This window comes from Leptonychotes weddellii, chromosome 2, assembly GCF_054177405.1.
Source record: "Leptonychotes weddellii isolate Sample4059 chromosome 2, ASM5417740v2, whole genome shotgun sequence".
Taxonomy (NCBI): Eukaryota; Metazoa; Chordata; class Mammalia; order Carnivora; family Phocidae; genus Leptonychotes; species Leptonychotes weddellii.
Window position 1 is genome coordinate 120,236,696 of NC_138370.1, and position 20,782 is coordinate 120,257,477.

The 20,782-nt window shown below is 36.0% G+C and overlaps 1 protein-coding gene across 4 annotated transcripts in view; it reads left to right on the forward strand.

The window, feature by feature from the left end:
- ANTXR2 (ANTXR cell adhesion molecule 2) overlaps positions 1–20,782 on the forward strand; it is a 149,734-nt gene that overhangs the window by 12,152 nt on the left and 116,800 nt on the right. For all 4 annotated transcript variants that reach the window (XM_031041750.2, XM_081812265.1, XM_081812266.1 and 1 more), the window contains exons 4-7: positions 5,384–5,465; positions 5,926–6,033; positions 6,154–6,222; positions 7,000–7,080. In XM_031041750.2, coding sequence (XP_030897610.1) covers positions 5,384–5,465; positions 5,926–6,033; positions 6,154–6,222; positions 7,000–7,080 — 340 coding nt within the window. The remainder of the gene's footprint in view (positions 1–5,383; positions 5,466–5,925; positions 6,034–6,153; positions 6,223–6,999; positions 7,081–20,782) is intronic.

The following is a 20,782-nucleotide window of genomic DNA, read 5'->3' on the forward strand; positions in this document are numbered from 1 at the left end:
CATGGGAAATGGCTAATATCAACTTAACAACAGTAGTACCTATAATTTACTCAGTACTTCTTATGTGCCACTGAATCCTCACAATGGCTCCATGGGTTAGATATTTTCATCCCTATTTTACAGATGAAGAAACAAGATAGGACTTGGAATTCATCTCAGTTCTCTCTGGCTATAAGCTGTACCATCCGAGAAACTGTATTTTATAGTTTAAAAGATTGTCCTAGTCACCCCCAAACCCTTTCAGTAGAGGACTGACTGGCAAAATAGTTAAGGAAAAGAGCATTCCAATGACATGGAAAGGTTTCTAAATTAGATTAGATCAGAGGTGGGTGCCTGAGTGGCTTGGTTTGTTAAGCGTCTGCCTTCGGCTCAGCTCATGATCCCGGAGTCCTGGGATCGAGTCCCCTGGCAGGCTCCCCTCTCAGTGGGGAGTCTGCTTCTCCCTCTGACCCTCCCCCTTCTCATGCTTTCTCTCTCTCACTCTTTCTCAGATAAATAAATAAAATCTTTAAAAAAAAAAGACATTAGATCAGAGGTTCTTAATTCTGGCTGCACATTAGAATACTCTGGGGAATTTCTAAAAAAGTAACCCTGAACTTATCACAAACCACAAGTAAATTAGACTCTCTTCAGTTAGAGCCCAGAAGGGATTTTTTTTTTTTTTTTTTTTTTTTAAAACCCTTTGGTGATTCCAGTATTCAGCCATGGTGGAGCACTAAGGTGCATCTGTAGAGATGTGTGTGGACTACATGGGAGCCCTTCTCATTATCACTATACAGACTCAGTGTTCACTTGTGGTAGGCACTTAGCAGGTGCATGTAGATTGAGTGAAATCTGGAAAGAGTTTTGAAATCTGGAAAGTTAAGATGGTGTCCATTGGAAAGTTCAAGTACTATATAAATGTACTGTGTAAACATGATATCATTAGTCACAAGTAGAAGACACTTCAAATAAAAAATTGTGCCTTAATTGTGTTAGTTGGGCAAGTCAGAATTCTCTGCCAATCATTTGATTATGCCACTATTTATAATATATATTTAATTATGACATCATGAACACCTTCCAAAATCCAGAGTGTTCTACAGATGGAGAAAAGCCATTGATGTAGTGCAGTGTGTGACAATGAAATTGCTATGTTTCCTTCCCTTCCATCATATCCTTTCCCTTCCCTCCTATCTCTTCCTTCCCCTACTCAGCAGAGAAATTGGAGAGATACTAACAGAGTGGAAAGTGTTACTTTAGAGAGAAAAAAAATGAGTCAGTGTGTTTTTGCCTCTCTGTCTGTCCCTCTCTTTCTCTCCAATCAATATAATTATGAAATAAAAAAGAGTTGATTATAGATTTTAGCCCTCTGATTCTCAACAAAAAAATCAGAGGTTTAATATCCCATTTAATTTGTTTCAATTCTGCCTCTTTCCAAAAAGTATTGGGCTGCACTGAACATAATAACATTGTAGAAAGACAATAACATATAAAAAGAAAAGTTAAGATCTTGGAAAAGAGGATGTAGTAATATGATAACCATAGGAACTTAGCAGAATTTTGTGAATGAGTAAGAAATTTACTGTGGGCTTCCCAAAAGTTAGGGCAAGAAACAGTTGACATAGTTGTACTTAGCAGAAAGGAGGAAGTGTATGGTGATTACTCAGGGATGACGAGAACCTTCTGCCACGAGACCTTAGAGGGGACGTTATGTGTTATGGTTGCAGCACCCTTGACTACAGCTTCACAACAAATACCAAAGTAGTTTCAATATCACTATTCCTGTAGCCGGAGACCTAACGTGAAAACCAGACTTGGTGAGGTTGATCTAAGATGTATTGAATTTGAGCTTTATAACATGTGCATTTTTTCTTTTGTTTTTATCACCCCCCACTTCCTTATTTTTTTTAGAGCTTTCTTAGAGTCATAGTTTAGATGAATGAGTTCTCTTTAACCTACAACATTTTGCATCCCCCCAGTTAGCTGTTTACTAATAGACAAGTTTAGAACTTATTTTTAGTTGCTTGGCATCTTTCGAAGGCCTGAGATCTGCCCTGTCTTTTTGGCTTTAGTTTCCCCTAAAATGACACTGGTTGGCGGAGGCTGACAAACTGTGTAGTTCCACTGGAAGGAGATAAGACCAGGGCTCGTGTGCATTGATGTTCTTGACTGTTGGCAAGAAACACTTTGCTCCAATGACGATGCAGCTGCAAAAGTAATGATGGAATTTGGTGCTACTTAGAATATTAGGGTGTCACGTATGGTTATGGATAGAAAAGCCAGGGCTACTCTTCTTCTTCCAATGAAATAAGCCAGCTGAGTCCTACCTTCCAAAAAAAAGTTCTGAATTCCACATTGGGCAAGTTCTTGTAGCTCAGAGTCCTCTGCTGGTGTTGTCTGTGGTTCTTAGAAGGAATTAAATGGTGAGGTGAATCTGAACTGAATGGAGAAGGCAGTTTTTATCATGCAAAATCTGTTTGTGTAAACTTGAATTTCAGTTGTCTTTTTCTCATTTCCCTTTTGGCAGCGAACATTAATGCTTGAGAACACGCTGCCATTCATTTCTCGGAAGCACCAAATATTTGGTTTTTGTCTGCATTCAAACAGAATCAGTTTCAAGTTGTGTCTGTAGATACTAAACATAAATATTTAGATAAAACAAGCTTATAAAGTAGGTAATTTGCTCCATCATCTGTGAAATTATGAATCTTTTTCCTATGGTAAATTGAAAAATTTATTGAACCCTTACTTTGTAAAAGGCATTATAATAAGTAATAAGTGCAGAGTAGGAGGATACATTATAAATGGTAGACCTGGTGATAGTCCACTGTGGACTTCCAGTCTAGTTGAGAAGTGAAAACATTAAATTAAGTTAGATTAAATTAAGTTAAATTAAATTAATTACATTATTTTAAAGTAGAAAGTTTTTGAGAGACAAAATTACCATTGTAGTAGAAGTTGATCGTGGATATATTTGGGGTACCTTAGAAAAAAGAGTGTAATGAAGTTAAAGATAGGTTCACAATAGGCTGATTTTAAACCAAGTATTAAAAGAGGCAATGTGGATTGGTAGAGATGACTGAATCAGGAAGGAGGAAGATAAGGATCATACTTTGAAACATATTTTTGGGAAACTCCTTGAGATGGAAAACTTGTCTGATAATAATTTTCATTACAATATCAGCATATAATCAGTAAGTTACTTTTAAAACATGAGTGTAGTTCTGGTGAGTGACTCATTTATTTCAAATATTTGAAATACAACATTGCAGTATGATAAAATTTTTTTTTACTATTTTTGACATACGTTTTAATAGTGTATGATATATATTATAAGTATACAATTTTATTTTAGTAGTGTATGATATGTATATATATCCTTTTACATATGATTCTAGTAAGTTCCTTGATATTCAGATAATATACTTTTTTTAATTGTATTTTTTTATTATGTTATGTTAATCACCATACATTACATCAGTTTTTGATGTAGTGTTTCATGATTCATTGTTTGCGTATAACACCCAGTGCTCCAGGCAGAACGTGCCCTCTTTAATACCCATCACCAGGCTAACCCATTCTCCCACCCCCCTCCCCTCTAGAACCCTCAGTTTGTTTCTCAGAGTCCATAGTCTGTCATGGTTCATCTCCCCCTCTGATTTCCCCCCCTTCATTCTTCCCCTCCTACTATCTTCTTCTTTTTCTTTTTTTTTTTTAACATATAATGTATTATTTGCTTCGGAGGTACAGATCTGTGATTCAACAGTCTTGTACACTTCATAGCACATACCCTCTGCAATGTCTATCACCCAGCCACCCCATCTTTCCCACCCCCCACCACTCCAGCAACCCTCAGCTTGTTTCCTAAGATTAAGAATTCCTCATATCAGTGAGGTCATATGATACATGTCTTTCTCTGATTGACTTATTTCGCTCAGCATAATACCCTCCAGTTCCATCCATGTTGTTGCAAATGGCAAGATTTCATTCTTTTTGATGGCTGCATAATATTCCATTGCATATATGTACACACACACCACATCTTTATCCATTCATCTGTCTTTTTATAATTAATCTTTCATCTATCATTCTTAATAGTGTGGGTGCTCTTTATGTTTTATTTAAAATATTATACTTCAGTTTACCATTGCAAGACTTTTTTATGTAGAAAGGTCTTTTTTCTTGGGGCACCTGGGTGGCTCAGTCGGTCAAGTGTCTGACTCTTGATTTTGGCTGGGGTCATGATCACAGGGTCGTTGGATTGAGCCCCATGTCGGGCTCCTTATGCACTGAGCATGAAACCTGCTTGAAATCCTCTCTCTCTCTCTCTCACTCGCTCTCTTTGCCTCTCCCCTTGCTGGCATGTGCTCTCTCTCTCACACACACAAAAAAAAGTATTTTTCTTGCTTTTTAAAAACTAAAATTCTGAAAGCAATATATTAAGATCTCTCTTCTGATCCTTTAAATTTAAAAATTTAAAATGAAATTTTGAGTTTATTTTGGATTGTTTTTGCTACACTGTTGTATTGATCTCTTATGATTCTTATGGTTTCTTTATTTTTCAAGGGGTCTTTGGAACCTATATTTAAAAACTCTGAAAAATGAGTCTTCTCTTACTTAATACACACAAAATAGCTTTTAACAAGGTATTCATACTTCATATAGACATACTGCATTGGGACTCTAATTAGTCAGGATGAAAAAAGATTATTCTAGTTTTTCATCTTTTTCATTCCTGTTGCATCTTTCAAGAACCCATTGCCATCCATCCATCCACCCATCCAACCATTTATTCTTTCATTTGATCATCAAATATGTACTAAGTACCTACAGTATTCAAGAGAATGAGCTGGTGTCTGGATGGGTGATAAGATGCTACAAGAGTGACTAGATTCTGAGACATAGGACTCTGGGAAACAAAAGTAGAAACTGTGAATTTCTGTAAGTAAGGGTTAAGTAATGTGCCTCAGAAACCTGCAGATAACAAAGGAAATTTCCAACTTGCAGGGAAGTGGGTAAGTGCTTCAGAAATGCTTTTTCACTTAAGCTGACCTACACAATCCTTGTTTGTTTTGGATGAAGGAAAATGTTTTACTCCTCAGCATTTAGTCAAACAAATATGATAGAAGTTATCTGTTCTCAGCTCAAAAAGGCCTAGAATATACCTAGATTTCTCAAGTTATTTCATATTGTCAGTACTTTTATTTTTTGTAGTTAAAATACGAATGCTATTAAATACTTATTAAAATAGCAAAAAGTATGAGAAGTTATCTGTCCTCAAAGATGCCCATGTTCTTTCCTCTTACTGAAGAAACCTTAATTGTAATACTGCCATGTTTTTTGATAAGTGCTTATTTTGATCTTTGCTCATTTTTCTTTTGTTTAATTTTATAATTTTCAGAAGCAAAATCAGTAAAGGCTTGGAGGATTTAAAAAGTGTTAGTCCAGTAGGAGAGACATACATCCATGAAGGACTAAAGCTAGTAAGTTCTTTCACATTTATAAGTATGGGAGAGAATGTTTTCTTATTCTGTAATGCAATAAACTATAACTTTCTAGTAAAACTCAAAGACCCCATTACATGTTTATCTTTAAAAAAATTTTTTTTTAATGCTTTTAGTTGTTCTAAGGATGAGACTGATTTACCGTGGTGATAAGAAAAATTTGGATGGCATTTTGCTTTTTAAGGAATTTTTGTGGTGTGTGGTTATTTTCAGACTAGTCAATCAAAGCTTAAAATTTGTATCCTTTAACCCAATAGTAACTACTCTATAATGTGAATCTATACATATTTCAAATAAAATAGTTAACACAAAATACCCTGTTTTAAAAGCCAGTCTATAATAATTTGGTTTTGTCAGACTCATAAATTCAGCCTGATGGAACATGCTGGTTAAAAGTTAAGATTAAATTGTTAGTTGGATAATTATTCTATGTTTTCAGGCAAATGAACAAATTCAGAAAGCAGGAGGCTTAAAAACCTCCAGTATCGTAATTGCTCTGACAGATGGTAAGTTGGACGGTCTGGTACCATCATATGCAGAGAAAGAGGTTAGTATTGAGCTGAAACTGTTCCTTATACCCCAGTGTACTTTGCTGTGTGTCTCTGTATCTATAGCCTGATATTTGAATAATGCAACCCTCTATCTCTCTCTCTCTCTCTCTCCATAGGCAAAGATATCGAGGTCATTTGGGGCTAGAGTTTATTGTGTTGGTGTCCTTGACTTTGAACAAGCTCAAGTGAGTGCAGCAGATCTGCAAACCTTAATCTAAATTACATAATTGTTTTAAGAGTAGTTCATCAAATTCTTTTCACTGGTGATTTACTGTGACACTAATTGCTTGCTAAAGATTTTCTATAAAATGATTTTGAACTCTGCATCAATAATGTCTGATTTTGATAGGTTTCATTACTGAAAATGAAACTCTAGAATTTCTTGAATATTCATTTGGTTTGGAGGAACTGATATTATAGAACACACATTTGGATTAAAATATTATGAATACTCCTCCTTGAGCTCAACTGACAAGATTATTATGACGGTCTTATTTAGGTGTTTTAGTTTGATTGAAAACTTGACTCCTAGGAGTGCAGGGATTTGGGAAATCTGTTTAGAGGAAATCTTTAATAATTTTCATTCCAAAACCCAAATTTTTTCGTTAAGTTTTGAAGGTTTATATATTAATTTTTTTTTTCTTGGCTCACCAGATGATTTTACATTTAAATTTCTGGTTGAACATGACTAAGATTCCTGTGTCTCTTGACATTTACAGCTAGTAGAACTGCACTGTTTTGAGATTCAAACTTGAGGCCGATGTAAAGGGCCTGTGGCTAATTCATTTCATTGCACTATGTTTCGAGTAACACTAGTGCCATCTCCTTCAGTTCCTGACAGGCTACACTGGTGAACTGATCCTCTGGTGTAATTTTCAGATGAACATAACTGAAACATAATGAAGTGTATAAAATGTATGTCTCAACTACCCATTAATTAAATGTTCCTCATTTTTCTAAAGCTGGAAAGAATTGCTGATTCCAAGGATCAAGTTTTCCCTGTCAAAGGTGGATTTCAAGCTCTTAAAGGAATAATTAATTCTGTGAGTATTTTTCTGGGAGTAAGAAAGGCGTATGGTTTTAGGTACATTTTACAACATAAGATGTAATCTTGATATCCATTCAGGTGGTCGTTATCTTGAAGAAAGAGATTAAGAAGGAAGTTTGTTCGGTATTGAGAACAAGGCATTAATTCTAAAGATCTGGATTTTGTTGGTGTTAATTGTTAGTATTAATGCTTATAAATTGAACTCTGTGAGCTTGGGTTTGAGATTCCAAGTTTAAGATCTTCATGAACAGTCTTAGACACTTCCACCCTATGAGCATGGAGTTCCTCATTCTCTTGATATCTTGGAAGTTTTATAGGCTTTCCAGAAGATAAAGTAAAAATTTGGATTGGAATGTGTGTGTCTCCCTCCTCCAAACATGGTGTTTCTTAGCTATCAGGCAGGCACCGTGCACCAGCAGCTGAGTATTTGCCGTTGTTCTTTCCCTTTTAATGATTAGTTGTTTCACTGGAGCTCATAATATTTCTGTTTGGAATTCAGTTGCACTGTCTCTGGTGATTGTTAGAATCGGGGCTCCCCTAAAGAGGGTAAGGGGAAGTGGGATGAGGAAATGCAAAGCAAAACTCCTACGTTTCACAGCTGAGGTTTATGTTTCATTTTACTGCCTTTTGCTAGAAGCACTTGGAACAGTTGCTATTAAGTATTTATGATATTTTGGTAAACACCATCCTAAAATGGAAGTGAATAATGTATATTCTCTAAGTCAAAGCATTTCCTTTCATCTTTAGGTATTTACTGAAGGGAAAAAAAGATAAGTCTCAGGGTCTTCGGACATTTGGTTCTGGCATTTAAAATTTCTCTTTAAAGATCATGTTTTTCAGAAACCGAGTGAGATCGATTGATTTTGTTTTTAAGTAGCCTGTAGGTTTTTTTCCCCTCATTGATGGAACTTTTCAAAGAAAAAAATATGATGTGGTTCTATTACGTATCAGTACATCTAGTGGACAGGCCGGATGTAAATACAGGAACAGTGTTTTATTATTTTAAGAGTTTAATTATGTTTAGTATTTAGAAAAAATTGCAAGATAAAAAATAGGAAATATTTGGATTCATATTTATATGAATATTTATGTGGATTTATATTTGGATTCAAGGTACTCTGTAACTGTGATTTGTTTTAAAATACAGGAAAATGGATGGACAATGCAAAAGAGCGGATAATTTGATCCTGTAAATAAACAAAACAGTGGAATGTATTTTAAATTTATGCTGGGGAATTTGCAGTTATTTTTACAATTATAGAGGGAAGGAGAGAAGGCGTCTCTGGGTTACTCCCTTTGGAATTTTTTTTTCCCCTCTGTATAAAAGGTTCGATTCAAAATCCTCGGTGACTAATTGGTTTTTAAAACTCTCTGTAGGCTGTGACTGCGTTTTTCTCCTTCAAGGAACTGGTAGTTGACTACCAGAGGAGATAAAGTTGTTTTCTTATATTTATTTGTTAAGTTTCATCTATTTTATTTGTATTAGGGAAACTTTAGAGTGGAATTTCTAACTACAGTCTTTCTGGCCTGAAGTTCTTCATGGACTTTAGCTTGAGTAAGTTATGTTGAAAGATTTGGCAAGCAGTTAGAAAGATTTGTGTTATTTTAGCCACAAATTGCAAGCAAAGCGTCTTGAGTTTCATCTGGTGGGGGCCGATGGGTATAGTGTTCATTCTAATATAGTTAAACTTCAGCTATTTTGTGAAAAAAAGGAGTAAATTATCCTTAGGGAAGCCAGCCTCTGGGGAAACCGGAGCGGTAGTCACATGTCAAAGTTGACAGACAAATAGAATCATTACAACCAAAGTTGATCTAACTAATGGTTGAGATTTTTATCAACATGTTGATAGCTTGGGATTTTGCTCACTTTGTAGAAATTTAAGGCAATTCAAGCACTTTATGTCTCTTCAAGGCAGAGATTGCTCCATCTCTGGTAATATACAAAAGCTATAATTCTGCCTTAAATTTGAATTGCACTTTATACTTACAAAGTACCATCTTATCTTCAAAAAATTATATTTGGTATTTAAAACAAATATACTGTATCTATTTCAGGGTAAGGGCAGAGAGAAGAGACTATCCCTTTATTCTTTATGATTTACCAAACTAGTGGATGAAAAAAATTATACTATGGAATGGATTTATGCAAAGCTAAGCAAATGTAAATAATCAGAAAATGTAAGTCTTTCAGATGTCTGGTACTTTGAAGGCAAGATATTTGCTAAATTGAGAGATAATTTTTTTTTTTTTTTTTGCTGGAAGTTATTCATATGCCTGGCCTTATCGTCAATGAATTAATTTCTTTGAAGTTAATCTTTAATTGAGAAAAAAATGTAAGCCGATTTTCTTGTTTTTTTTTGTCCTCCCTCCCTTGCCCACCCAAATCCAGTGACCTAGATGGTCTGGTCCCCTTGCTGTAAATCACATTTTGTTGAAGCATAGTTTGTTCAGAATCAACTTCTTAATCAGCAAGGACAGGAGTTTCATTTTGGAGCCTTCCTTCACTGTAGTTAAAAAAAAAGAGAGAGAAAAGGAACACTGTAGTGGTTCTTTCTCTTATAACTTCAAAAGTGAGTGACTGGAGAAGGCCTTTGTTATGAACATTTTGCATGTTAACAATTTAATGCCTTCTCTAAAATTTATTTGATTCAAAAAATCTTTTTCACGTTTTATTTTCATTTGGAATGAAATAAATCATTTTAAAATTTTTAGATTTCTATCCAGGCAAACATGATATCTAACAGTTATCAGAATATTGGTTTAATCTCCAACCTTAATTAGGAATATAAAAGTTTAAAATTCATTATTAGCTCAAGTAGATGCTGGTGAAAACTTTTCCTCTTTTTCACCTCCCTTCCCCCCATTATCTGATTTATTCTTTCATCCACTTATTTATTGAGTTCTAACCATGCTTAGGGCACTGTGTTAAGCTTGGAAGAGGGGACACAAAAAAGACAAATTCTCTGTTCTAAAGGAGCTTGAAAATAATGATGACTTGAGTTTGGAATATGGTGGTCTCTGTAAGAATTACAGAATGTGGTGATAAGGAGGAGGCTGGAAAGTTTGGTGAGTCACTCTGGCTGATAGAGAGGAACCCTATCTTGCAGTTTGCATTAAGATGCCAATATGGCCAGAATAAAGTTAACAGAAGGATGGGATAAGTTTCGATATATGAAGTCCTGGGAGACTTTTGGTGGTGGAATTTGAACTGTGCTCTGACAGTTGGAGTAAATTAGAAACAAGGAATGTAGAACTTCAGAAAGAGCCTGGGCTGAGTGGCTGAGGCACAGGAGGGAATGTGGCCTGGCTTGGATAATGGAGGAATAATGAGGGATAAACGTTGACGGGCAGGCTGGATCCAGATTATGGAAACTCTCAAATGTTTGAATGGGGAAGTGGCACTAATTTCATAAGTAATTGGAGAATGATGGAAGAGCAACTTAAGGATGAGATTTATATGCTGGCTGAGAACGTTTAGGAAGAATATCCTTACGGTAATGTATAGGATAATTTGGAAGACAGAAAGTTGTTTTATAAGTCTCTTGGAAGAGTCCTTGTGAGAGACATGGCAAAAGGAAACCTAATATAGTGAAGACAGTATGAAATTGGGAATAGGAAGACCTGAGTGTGAGTTCCAACTCCGCCACTGCCTAGCTATGTGATGCTGTGTACTTTCTATCATGTAATCTCTCTGATTTTAAAATTCTCATCAAGTCAAATGGGGAAAATTCTATTTCTTTGAGTTGTTTTGTGAATTAAATGAGATAATGATTAAGAATGGTCTAACTCAGAAGGACGGGGCTTTCGAACATTTGGTAGGAAGCTAGGAATGTCAGAAGTTGGGACCATGTAGGATGGGGTTATTGATCTTTCTGCAGGGCAATCCACTGAGAGTGATGGCTGGAATTCTAAATAATGACTTAGGTCTAAAAGGGTATGGCCTTGATATGTGAGAGGATCAAATCTCCAGGGACTTCTAGATGGTGTAGCTAAGCAAAATCAAATAGTTCCAAATCCTTAGGCCTTGGGACTCGGGCCCAGCCAGCAACTGGGAAAGGAGACTCCCATGAAAAAACTATGTGGAATTTTGGGACTCTGCATTTAGAAAAGAGCTACAGTTCTTGTTGGGGAACTTGTAGAGCTGTTTAGTGATTCAGAGTAGAAACCTAGTTGTTGAAGGGGAAACAACATCTTCAATGGACCATAGTTACTTAGGGTGTATCTTAGGTACTGAGATTCTAGGTCTGTCCCAGTAAAAGTAGGTCAAGGACCATAAGGAAAACATGCCCTGGTCAGAATCATGTCAGGAATAGGGTGGGGCAGAACCTCCAGGGAACAGTTTTTCTCTTGCTGAGCCAGGCTCTGATGGCTCTGGAAAATATTAGTTGCTGTTGTTGTTATTGTGATGGCAGTGAAACTGGAAATAAGAAGGTGAATTCGAGAGACCTTAAAAAGTTAATAGAACCTGAGAGATCACTGGATATTGGTTGAAAAGGATGGAGAGGGGAGTCAGCTGTAACTTGGGCATTTTGCCCCCGACTACTCTGAATAACGGGAAGCAGGGAGGGTGAAGATTGTTTTTACAGAGGGGCCTGGAATACTAAAGGACATGGTGGAATCAGGCAGAAGGGCAGAGGGAGAAGTTGAATTGGACCTGGGGAGTCCCCATGGGGCATGTCCCTTAGGGATGTGGAGGTCCAGGGAAATGTGCAAGTCAGAGAACTTCAGAGTTGACTCATTGTTCCTCCTTTTGTGTTTTCTCCCCTCTGGTTGCCCACAAAAAACAGGGATATAATTCTTCTGTTTTCCACTTTAGATTATTTTTAATATCTTAGAATGTTAAACAATTATTTTTGGTTTCTTGGAAAGGTGGTTGCAAGGCTTTTCTTTGAAAATGAAATTTTATTTGAACTAGTCAGACTGACATGTGAGCACCATGTGGTTCAGCGTTTCATTAGGTAGTGCTGTGGATGGTAGCATTCAAAATAAAACAAAACCACAGATTGGTGAATAACATGGGAAGAATAAAAATAAAAATACTCCGTGAAAAACCTCCCTCCCTTTTTTTTTTCCCCCTAAAAACAAGACCTTGGGATGTTATACTCTGTGCAATTATTTCCACAATTATTTTTTGATAGAGTACCTCAGAATGTATTAAGCAGAAGAGATGAATCAGTTGTGAAACTGGTTTTATAAATAACCCGGATCCAAAAGAATTATCCTAGGTGATGGCAGCTAATGCCAGAGTTCTTAAATACCTAATGGGGAAGTAGAGGAGCATAAATATAAATAGGAAGGGAATGATAACTCATACGTGTAGGAAATTTAAATAAAACTGAACTAGATTATTCATAAAGGGAAAAAAGTGCAATATACATTTCAAAAAATAACTGCATTCAAAGTGCTGAAAATGTAAGCTTCATCTGAACTTTGCACCAAATTGTTTTTATCAGTGATGTCTATTGTTGTTGGTAGCAGTGGTGGTGTTGTTTTTGAAAAGTTTCTAAGAAAGGTGTCTCCATTATGTTTTAATGAAATGAGAAGACACTGCAAAATCATTTTCTATACAGGCAAATAATTTTCATAGAAGAGGTACCTAATGAACAATCTGATAAGACCTCAGTTTAAGTGATTTTAGCAGGTTCTGCTATGAATGTTGACTGCTTAGTTGTGGAAATCTCTATTTATAAAATCATGGTTTGATAAAAAAAAAAATCTAAAGTCTGAGCTAACTATAAAGATATATTCACAGGAAAAAACCCAAACTGGTAGAACTTACTTGAAATTGGAAATCAGTTTCTGGGACTCTTTAAAAAAAGACTGGCTATAATGTGAGGCTCACTATAAATCAGCTCTTCTGGGCTTCTGTTTATCCAAGGATCTTTAGTACTGAATGTAGATCAATTGTCTCATGATAACATCGTTCACGTCAGTGGTAGGAAGGTTGGGGCTGATAGGAAGGCCGTGGATGGTAGCATTCCACGGAGAAGTTCCTTCTCCTTTTTTTGGCCTAGGGTCTAATATAGCATTGGGTAAGTAGTTAATTGCTTAATTCATATTTATCAATGAATGAATAAATAAAATCTGTGCTTTTTGAACATATTTTCATATTTTTATAATATGGTTATGGTGTATTTAAGCATTAAAAAAACCTTTTTTCTTTTTTTACCAGACTTTTTTTTTTTTTAAGATTTTATTTATTTATTTGACAGAGAAAGAGAGAGATAGCGAGAGCAGGAACACAAGCTGGGGGAGTGGGAGAGGGAGAAGCAGGCCTCCCGCGGAGCAGGGAGCCCGATGTGGGGCCCGATCCCAGGACCCTGAGATCATGACCTGAGCCAAAGGCAGACGCTTAACGACTGAGCCACCCACGTGCCCCGAATACTTTATTTTGAATTGACTTAATGATTCCATATAACTTTGATTTCATCTTCTTATTGATATTCCTCTGTATTATGACTATGGCTACAAAAACCAAGTTCATACTAGCTTAAGAGGAAAAAAAGGTTACTGTCTTATATAACTGGGTGGTCCAGAGGGAGGAAATTGCCTCAAGTGCAATTAGATCCAGAGAATCAACCCATGTTCTTATGACCTCTCTTCGTCAATTTTACCTATGATTTTGTTTTCCTCATTCTTTCCTTGTTCAAATGAGTATCAGATGAAGGTAATTGCCAAAGATTTCAGGCTTTGCGACCACTTAGCTTTGGAAAGAGCGAGCTGTTATTTTGGGGCATCAGTATACTCTGTCCCAGACAAGGACTCTGAGTCAAGTGCTCATTCCTGTCACATATTTAGACCAGCCAGAGTAACATGTCTACCCGGTGACAAGAGGTGGGCAGCAAAGCGAAGAGGGAGAAGGCATCATGATCCATAGCCTCACTAAAGACCACATGGAGTGGAGAACAATTTCCTCAATACAAAGGGAACACTGTTCATACACACGTAAGGGTGAAAAAGTGTTCTTGGTAGGAAAAAAATTCAATAGCTATTGCAGTCCATTATATTCAAATACCTTTAAAATATTTTTGCCATATATTCTATCAAGGAACTTTCTTCCTTCCAAATTCCAATAAACTAAAAAATACAAATAGAAAGTTTGTTTTAAGTTACTCATTTTATGTACTGAAATTTTATAATCTTATCTTGATGTCCATAGTCCAATGCTCTGTTTGCATTTGCATGATAATTTTACTTAATAATATTATTCTTTTTCTTTCTTTGATTGGGACTGTAGTTTAGGAAAATCAAATCTACTTTTAATAAATACAGCTTTGTGATATTTTGTGAAAAAACTAAACTGGTACCACTGGGTTATATAGCCCAAATTAAGTGCCAAATGTTTATTTCTTAACACCAGTCTGTTTGGGCTACAAAAGACGACCTTTAGAGGCTCACCTGTTCTTGAAAGCAAATTCAATCAAGTAGAAGGACATTGAATAAGAGGATAAAATGGTTAAGATTTATGGCTTAAATGTACCACCAGTATAAATTATAATGGATAAATGCGTGATTTCTCAGTTATATCTTATTTTTCCCCCAAATATAATAATTCCCAATTTATTTGGAAGCATTTTTTGAATACTGTGTTTAAGACACTTTTCTGGTGTTGGGTTACAAATATGGACATGGCACCCTTGACTTTTCTAAGTTCACCATTTTCAGGCATAGGTTTTTGATTGTAAAGTTAACAGGAGAGCTGGTAAGCCTTTGTTTTTCTATTCTTGTGGCATAGGGAAATATTTTATTTGCCACTCTGGATTTTGAAAAATCAAACAGAACAAAGACTTAGAATGCTTAGCAGATAGATTTCATGTTTCAGTTAACAAAACAAGAGAGTGGGCAAATAGGACTAATATGAAATACTACATGTATCAGAGTGAAAAACATGTTGGGATTCAATTTCTTTAGATTCTAAAACAAATAGTATATTTGTTATAACTTTATCCATAATTTCAGTGCTTTTTATGGGAAATCTATTCATCCTTTAAGAAAGCATTAAATGCTTATTCTGAGTTTGTGCTGACCAAAAAAAAAAAAGAAAAGAAAACAAAGGAGGCAGATAAGCTTTTGTTTCAAATCACAATCCATTTTTTGCAGATTTCTATGCTGTAGTGAGAAAGGAAGACCTGCTAATATGATTTGTTATGAAAATTCAATTGTGAGATACAGAGGAGCTTAAACATCATTTGGGGTTTTTGTGTTGCGATTTGTAACATGGGCGCATTTTCACCAACAGTATAATCAGAACTATTCATCTGTTATGTTTGGAGCTGAGAAGAGTAAAAGGCAATGATTATAACTCACACTCTTCCTTAGATTTCTTAGAGTAAAAGTTTGTTTAAAAATTTGTCACTTGTGCTTATACAACTTGCTTACTTGCCAAGGAAGAGAGAATCCATTTTTAGCAATGGGCCAGTGTAGAGCGCGCTGTATTGAGCAATTGGTATTTTGAAGCTCCAAGCATTTTTAAAAAAAATGAACTCATCCAAAACATGTGCTTACAAATAGTTTTTTAAAAGATTTTATTATTTTAAAGTAATCTCTATACCTGATGTGGGGCTCGAACCCTCAACGCTGAGATCAAGTGTCGCATGCTTGGTGGACTGAGCCAGCTGGCGCCCCATGATTACAAATTATAATTGTTTTTCATTGACGTATTACCTCTTAAAGAAAAATACATTTCATAGGGATGTTTGGCAGCCAGAGAGAAAATAAAGATCATCTGAATATTGAAAGCTAAAAAGCAAACAAGGGAAGATTGTGAAAACATCCTTACAGTTGTCTTAGCTGCTTATTTTATGCATACGTATGGCTAATTACTAAGGCTTCATTTTGTTGGGACCTTGGGAATAATGCTGTTCAGTGATTTTTCCTTATGAGATATAAACTTGGAATCCTTCATATTAGGATGAACTCCTGTAGTGCTTAAAGCTGCTCAATGAGTAAGGAAAAAAAAAAACTTGCTTCTTTAGATTTATTATTATCCTTACTGATATTTTCTGACATGTTGTATGTCATGGAAATTAGCAGTTTCTGGTAAGGACATACCTAGGGTGCTTGTAAATTATCTATAATGTTCTATTGTAGATGACGTTATGTACCCAAAGTTGGTGTTAGAAATTTATTGCTACAATGAATATTTTTAATTTTTAATAAAGTTGAAGAAAATGTTATAGATGTCTAGGTAGCGTATTGAATTTAAGTGTAATGAAATAATCTATTTTGGGGAAAAAATCTTTAATATTTAGAATTGACTTTTACAAATGAGGTCACAAAGGAAACCAGTCAATGGGATTTAATTTTTTTTCTTTTCACATAGCCTATCTAGAATTAACCTATTTTCTTAAGATACATGTATATATTAAGTTCATGTATCTTTTTGTGTTGTTTTTATTATTTCTTAAGTTTTTTTTTCCATTTGGCTCATTGCCTTATCGGTGCCATTGATTACCAAAGTTTGTACTATGCAAAATAAGCTTTCTCTTCACTGTGTGTGACTGAAGATGTGATTTGATTAATTCAGGTAGCGCCTAATTAAGCTCTGTATTTTTTATATGCTTAACTGTTCAGTGTTACACACCTCATTTATTTGTCTTATAGTCAAAATGCTCATGCTTTCTATTAGAAAGTTTTATATTTACTTTTCAATTAATTCAATAAACATTAATTGAGCAGCTGCTATTTTTAATATATTGTGTTATCTACTTTTTATATTAGATTGGGTTTGAATGTATGGTATCATTCATTAAAAAAGTGTTTACCTAGTTTCTTCTGGAATGGGCTCTATTCTATTTTCCAAGTATAATAACATTCCTATTGCCATTTAGAAATTGGAAAAAGTACAGATTTTAAAATCTGTTTTGGTTTATATTAGTTGTGGGAAATTTCTTTTTTTTTAAACTGATTGCTTGATCTTCAAACCATAAAACCTAGATATGTCTCCATCATTCAACATCAACTTCAAAGACGCTGCATGTCCGAAGTCATATGCTGCCTTCATTTCCCCATCTTAACTCATCCCATGCTAAATTTTTATGTTGGCTGTATCTCAGCAGTTTTCTACTAATTAATCCCATTTTATCTTAAATGCCAGAAGAAAAAGGCCACAACTATTGACATTCAGGCCATAATAGGGCTTTTACTACTTCTTCCATGTTCCATATCTGTTATTATAACATGTGTGCATTATGTAAACATGCTGAGGAACTTACAAGATCTTAAATCAATATATGGTTTCATATACATCTTAAAATATCTCAGAAAGAAGAAATCAAATACGGTGCTCTCTCGTTATTTCTGCTTGATAATACTGCCACTTTACCTGATTATTATTCAGTAGTTATAAAGATCTGATTGTAACTTTATTTATTTTTTTAAAGATTTTATTTATTTATTCATGAGAGACAGAGAGAGAGTGAGAGAGAGGGGCAGAGGGAGAAGCAGGCTCTCACGGAGCAGGGAGCCCGATGCGGGACTCGATCCCAGGACCCTGGGATCATGACCTGAGCCGAAGGCAGACGCTTAACCATCTGAGCCACCCAGGTGCCCTGATTGTGACTTTATAGGGAAGCAAGATAAATTGCTTTGTAAGCATAGGAGTGTAAGAATAGGATTCTTAAGAGTTGTGTCTGACTTAGCAATCATTCTCGCCTCCACTCCTACAAACTGCTAATTCAGGCTCCAGAGTGCATGTCTGCCCCTTGTTACTTTGTATGTAAATTTGGCCTAGAGTGAAATCCTGCAACCTGACCACATGACACTAGATGTAGGCTCAATCCCAATTAATTTGGAACATGCCTGGAGTAGTCGGAATGAAGCACCATTCTGATACTTCATTCAAGTCCCTCTGCAGAGAAGGGACAGCACAATGGGCTCTAGCTTGATCTTCTGCCAAACATCTATAATCTCAGAGAGGCCAGCAAGCACAAGGTCAGGTCCTAAGGCTGCATCTGGTCTTACTGCTAACCGAAAACTAACCTAGAGGGAGGCAAAAATAACCTTATCTTATTCTATCCCCCTCCCTTGGCAAATAGAGAAATTCCATGAAATTAGTATTTGCAGTGTACCCCGAACTAATGAGAGTACTTGGGTGATCAGAATTGCACAAATAGTGAATTAAAATTGGACGCGAAGCAATAGAAAATAATTATAATTTGTATGAGTGAATGCTGTCGTTCCACTTGCAGTTTTATCCCAAACAACTTGGAAAAGGATTAATATTTGGGCTTTACTTTATTATCATAATACAGGGCAGGCTTTTTATCATATGTTTAAAAGGAAGCAGTCAAGACAAATACATGTTATTTTTTATTTTTTTGAAGATATTTATTTATTTATTTATTTATTTATTTATTTATTTGAGAGAGAGAAAGTGTGTGTGCACATGTGCGTGGGAGAGGAGCAGAGGGGTAGAGAGAGGGAAAGGGAGAGAATCCCAATCATACTCAGTGCTGAGCACAGAGCTGTACGCAGGGCTCGAGTTAGGGCTCAATCCCACGACACTAAGACCACGACTTGAGCCGAAAGTGAGAGTCCGAGGCTTCACTGACTGAGGCACCTAGGCGCCCAAAACAAATACATTTTAAATAGGACAGAATGTTTTGTTAATGAGAAAGGACAGTGACTGTGATTATAGAGATTAAATATATAAAGCCATCTTTAGGCATTTAATTCACAGTTTGGGGCAACATGTTGGAGTGTAGAATTTTTATACAAAGTACTAGAATTTAGAATTCTATGTATTTTAACTTCTTTTCTATTATAGATTTGTACTGGCTTATAAACACAAGTCTTGCAGATGGTCTTTTGTATACCAACAGCTACTCTGCCTAGACCTCTCTCTCCTGGAGTTCACACCTTCATCTCCTACCCAACCTGTGCCTTGTGGGTGCAACTGTAGATTAAAAAGTTTTTAGAGAGTCTGTGGTTCACAAACATACCTAAGAGGGAAAGAAACCAAGAAAAGAACTGCAAGGGAACAGACCTCCATCAGGCAGACATATAAGCAGACCTCATTTTCCAATGTGGGCATCCCATTTAAAAAAATTTTTTTTTAAGATTTTATTTATCTATTAGAGAGAGAGGGACAGTGAGAGAGGGAATACAAGCGGGGGGAGTGGGAGAGGGAGAAGCAGGCTTCCCGTGGAGCAGGGAGTCCGATGCGGGGCTCGATCCCAGGACCCTGGGATCATGACCTGAGCCGAAGGCAGACGCCTAACCAACTGAGCTACCCAGGTGCACCTAGGCATCCCATTTTAGAAAACATTTTCCCTCATTCTCTTGCATTTCTTGCTTTATTAAATGGTTATGCCTTCAGAATTTCCATGCATAAGGATTTTCCTGGTTTAAAAAATTTCTCTTCAGGGTGTAACCCTATCTAGGTTGTTTGAAGGGTCATCATTTCATATATTTGCATTCATATATTAGTATGAATGAGTTCATAAGATGAGAACAGCCACATTGAAATGGAATATTTTGGGTAATAGAAAACCTGGATAATGATTGTGTTTAGAAAAGGAGTGTCTGTGTGTGTCTAGCAACCTAGGTGACAGTGAGCGAGGGAGAGAGAAAGACTAACTCATTCTGTATCAGAAATTCACCTAAAGTCTGTTCCATGTCCAAAAAAAATGGAGAAAAACAAAAGAAAATGAAACAAAAAAACCCCCAACCTCTGCCTCCTGGTTCTGAATATCCTTTCTGTTCCTAGGATTCAGGCAAGTTCTAGAAATGTATGAAACCTAAATGCCCTTAAATGCCATTGACATCATTGCTTTTATGAAAGAAAATGTGTTCAGATAACAAATTAGTTTTTCTAAGCCCAGTTTGATTTTCTTTTTCCAAGTACTTCCTGTCCCCCAAACCAGAGTTAGGACCTCTTGTTGCTGTAGTATAGCCTCTCTTGTCTTGTAGGTTCTGGATTATTCTGAGAAGTGAAAAGTACAAGTGTTTTATCTGTACAAAACAAATCTGAGTTAGAAAGCAATACTAAAATAAGACAATAGAGGAAAAATTAATCAAAAGAGAGAGGGCCCTAATCATTTGCATATTCTGTATGTTACTAATTCATAAGATGATCTAAAATGTCAACTTATTCAAATCAGTGAAATTGGGAATTTTTTTTTTTTTTTTTGAAGTAGGCTCCACAGCCAGCGTGGAGCCCAGTGCGGGGCTTGAACTCACTACCCTGAGACCAAGACCTGAGCTGAGATCAAGAGTCGGATGCTTAACCGACTGAGCCACCCAGGTGCCTTGGAATTGGGAATTTTAAAACAAATCTATAAAAACCCCCACAAATGTAGGTGAAAGCTTAGTGACATACTTTTGAAGATAAGAAATAAGATAGATTTTAGAATGTTTTGATAGTATAAAAGGAATTCAGGCAAAACAGGCAGATAAATTTTCACTAGTTTGTTAGATACTAGATTTTGTAATGGTAGACTGTCTGTCACAAGCCTGGAGGGTAGCAGAGTGCACTGGGTAGAACAGGCTTTAGAGTCAATCAAACTTGAGGAGATCTGACTCTGCTACTTAAAAACTAATCGTTCTTATTTCAAAAACTAAAATTAAAAAGATCTCTCTAAAACCTCAGTTTTCTCATCTATAAAGTGGGGATAAAAATAGTATGTATTCATAAGACTTGAGAGGATTAACTGAAGAAATTCAGGTAAAGTGCTTAGCATAGTTCCTGGAACATA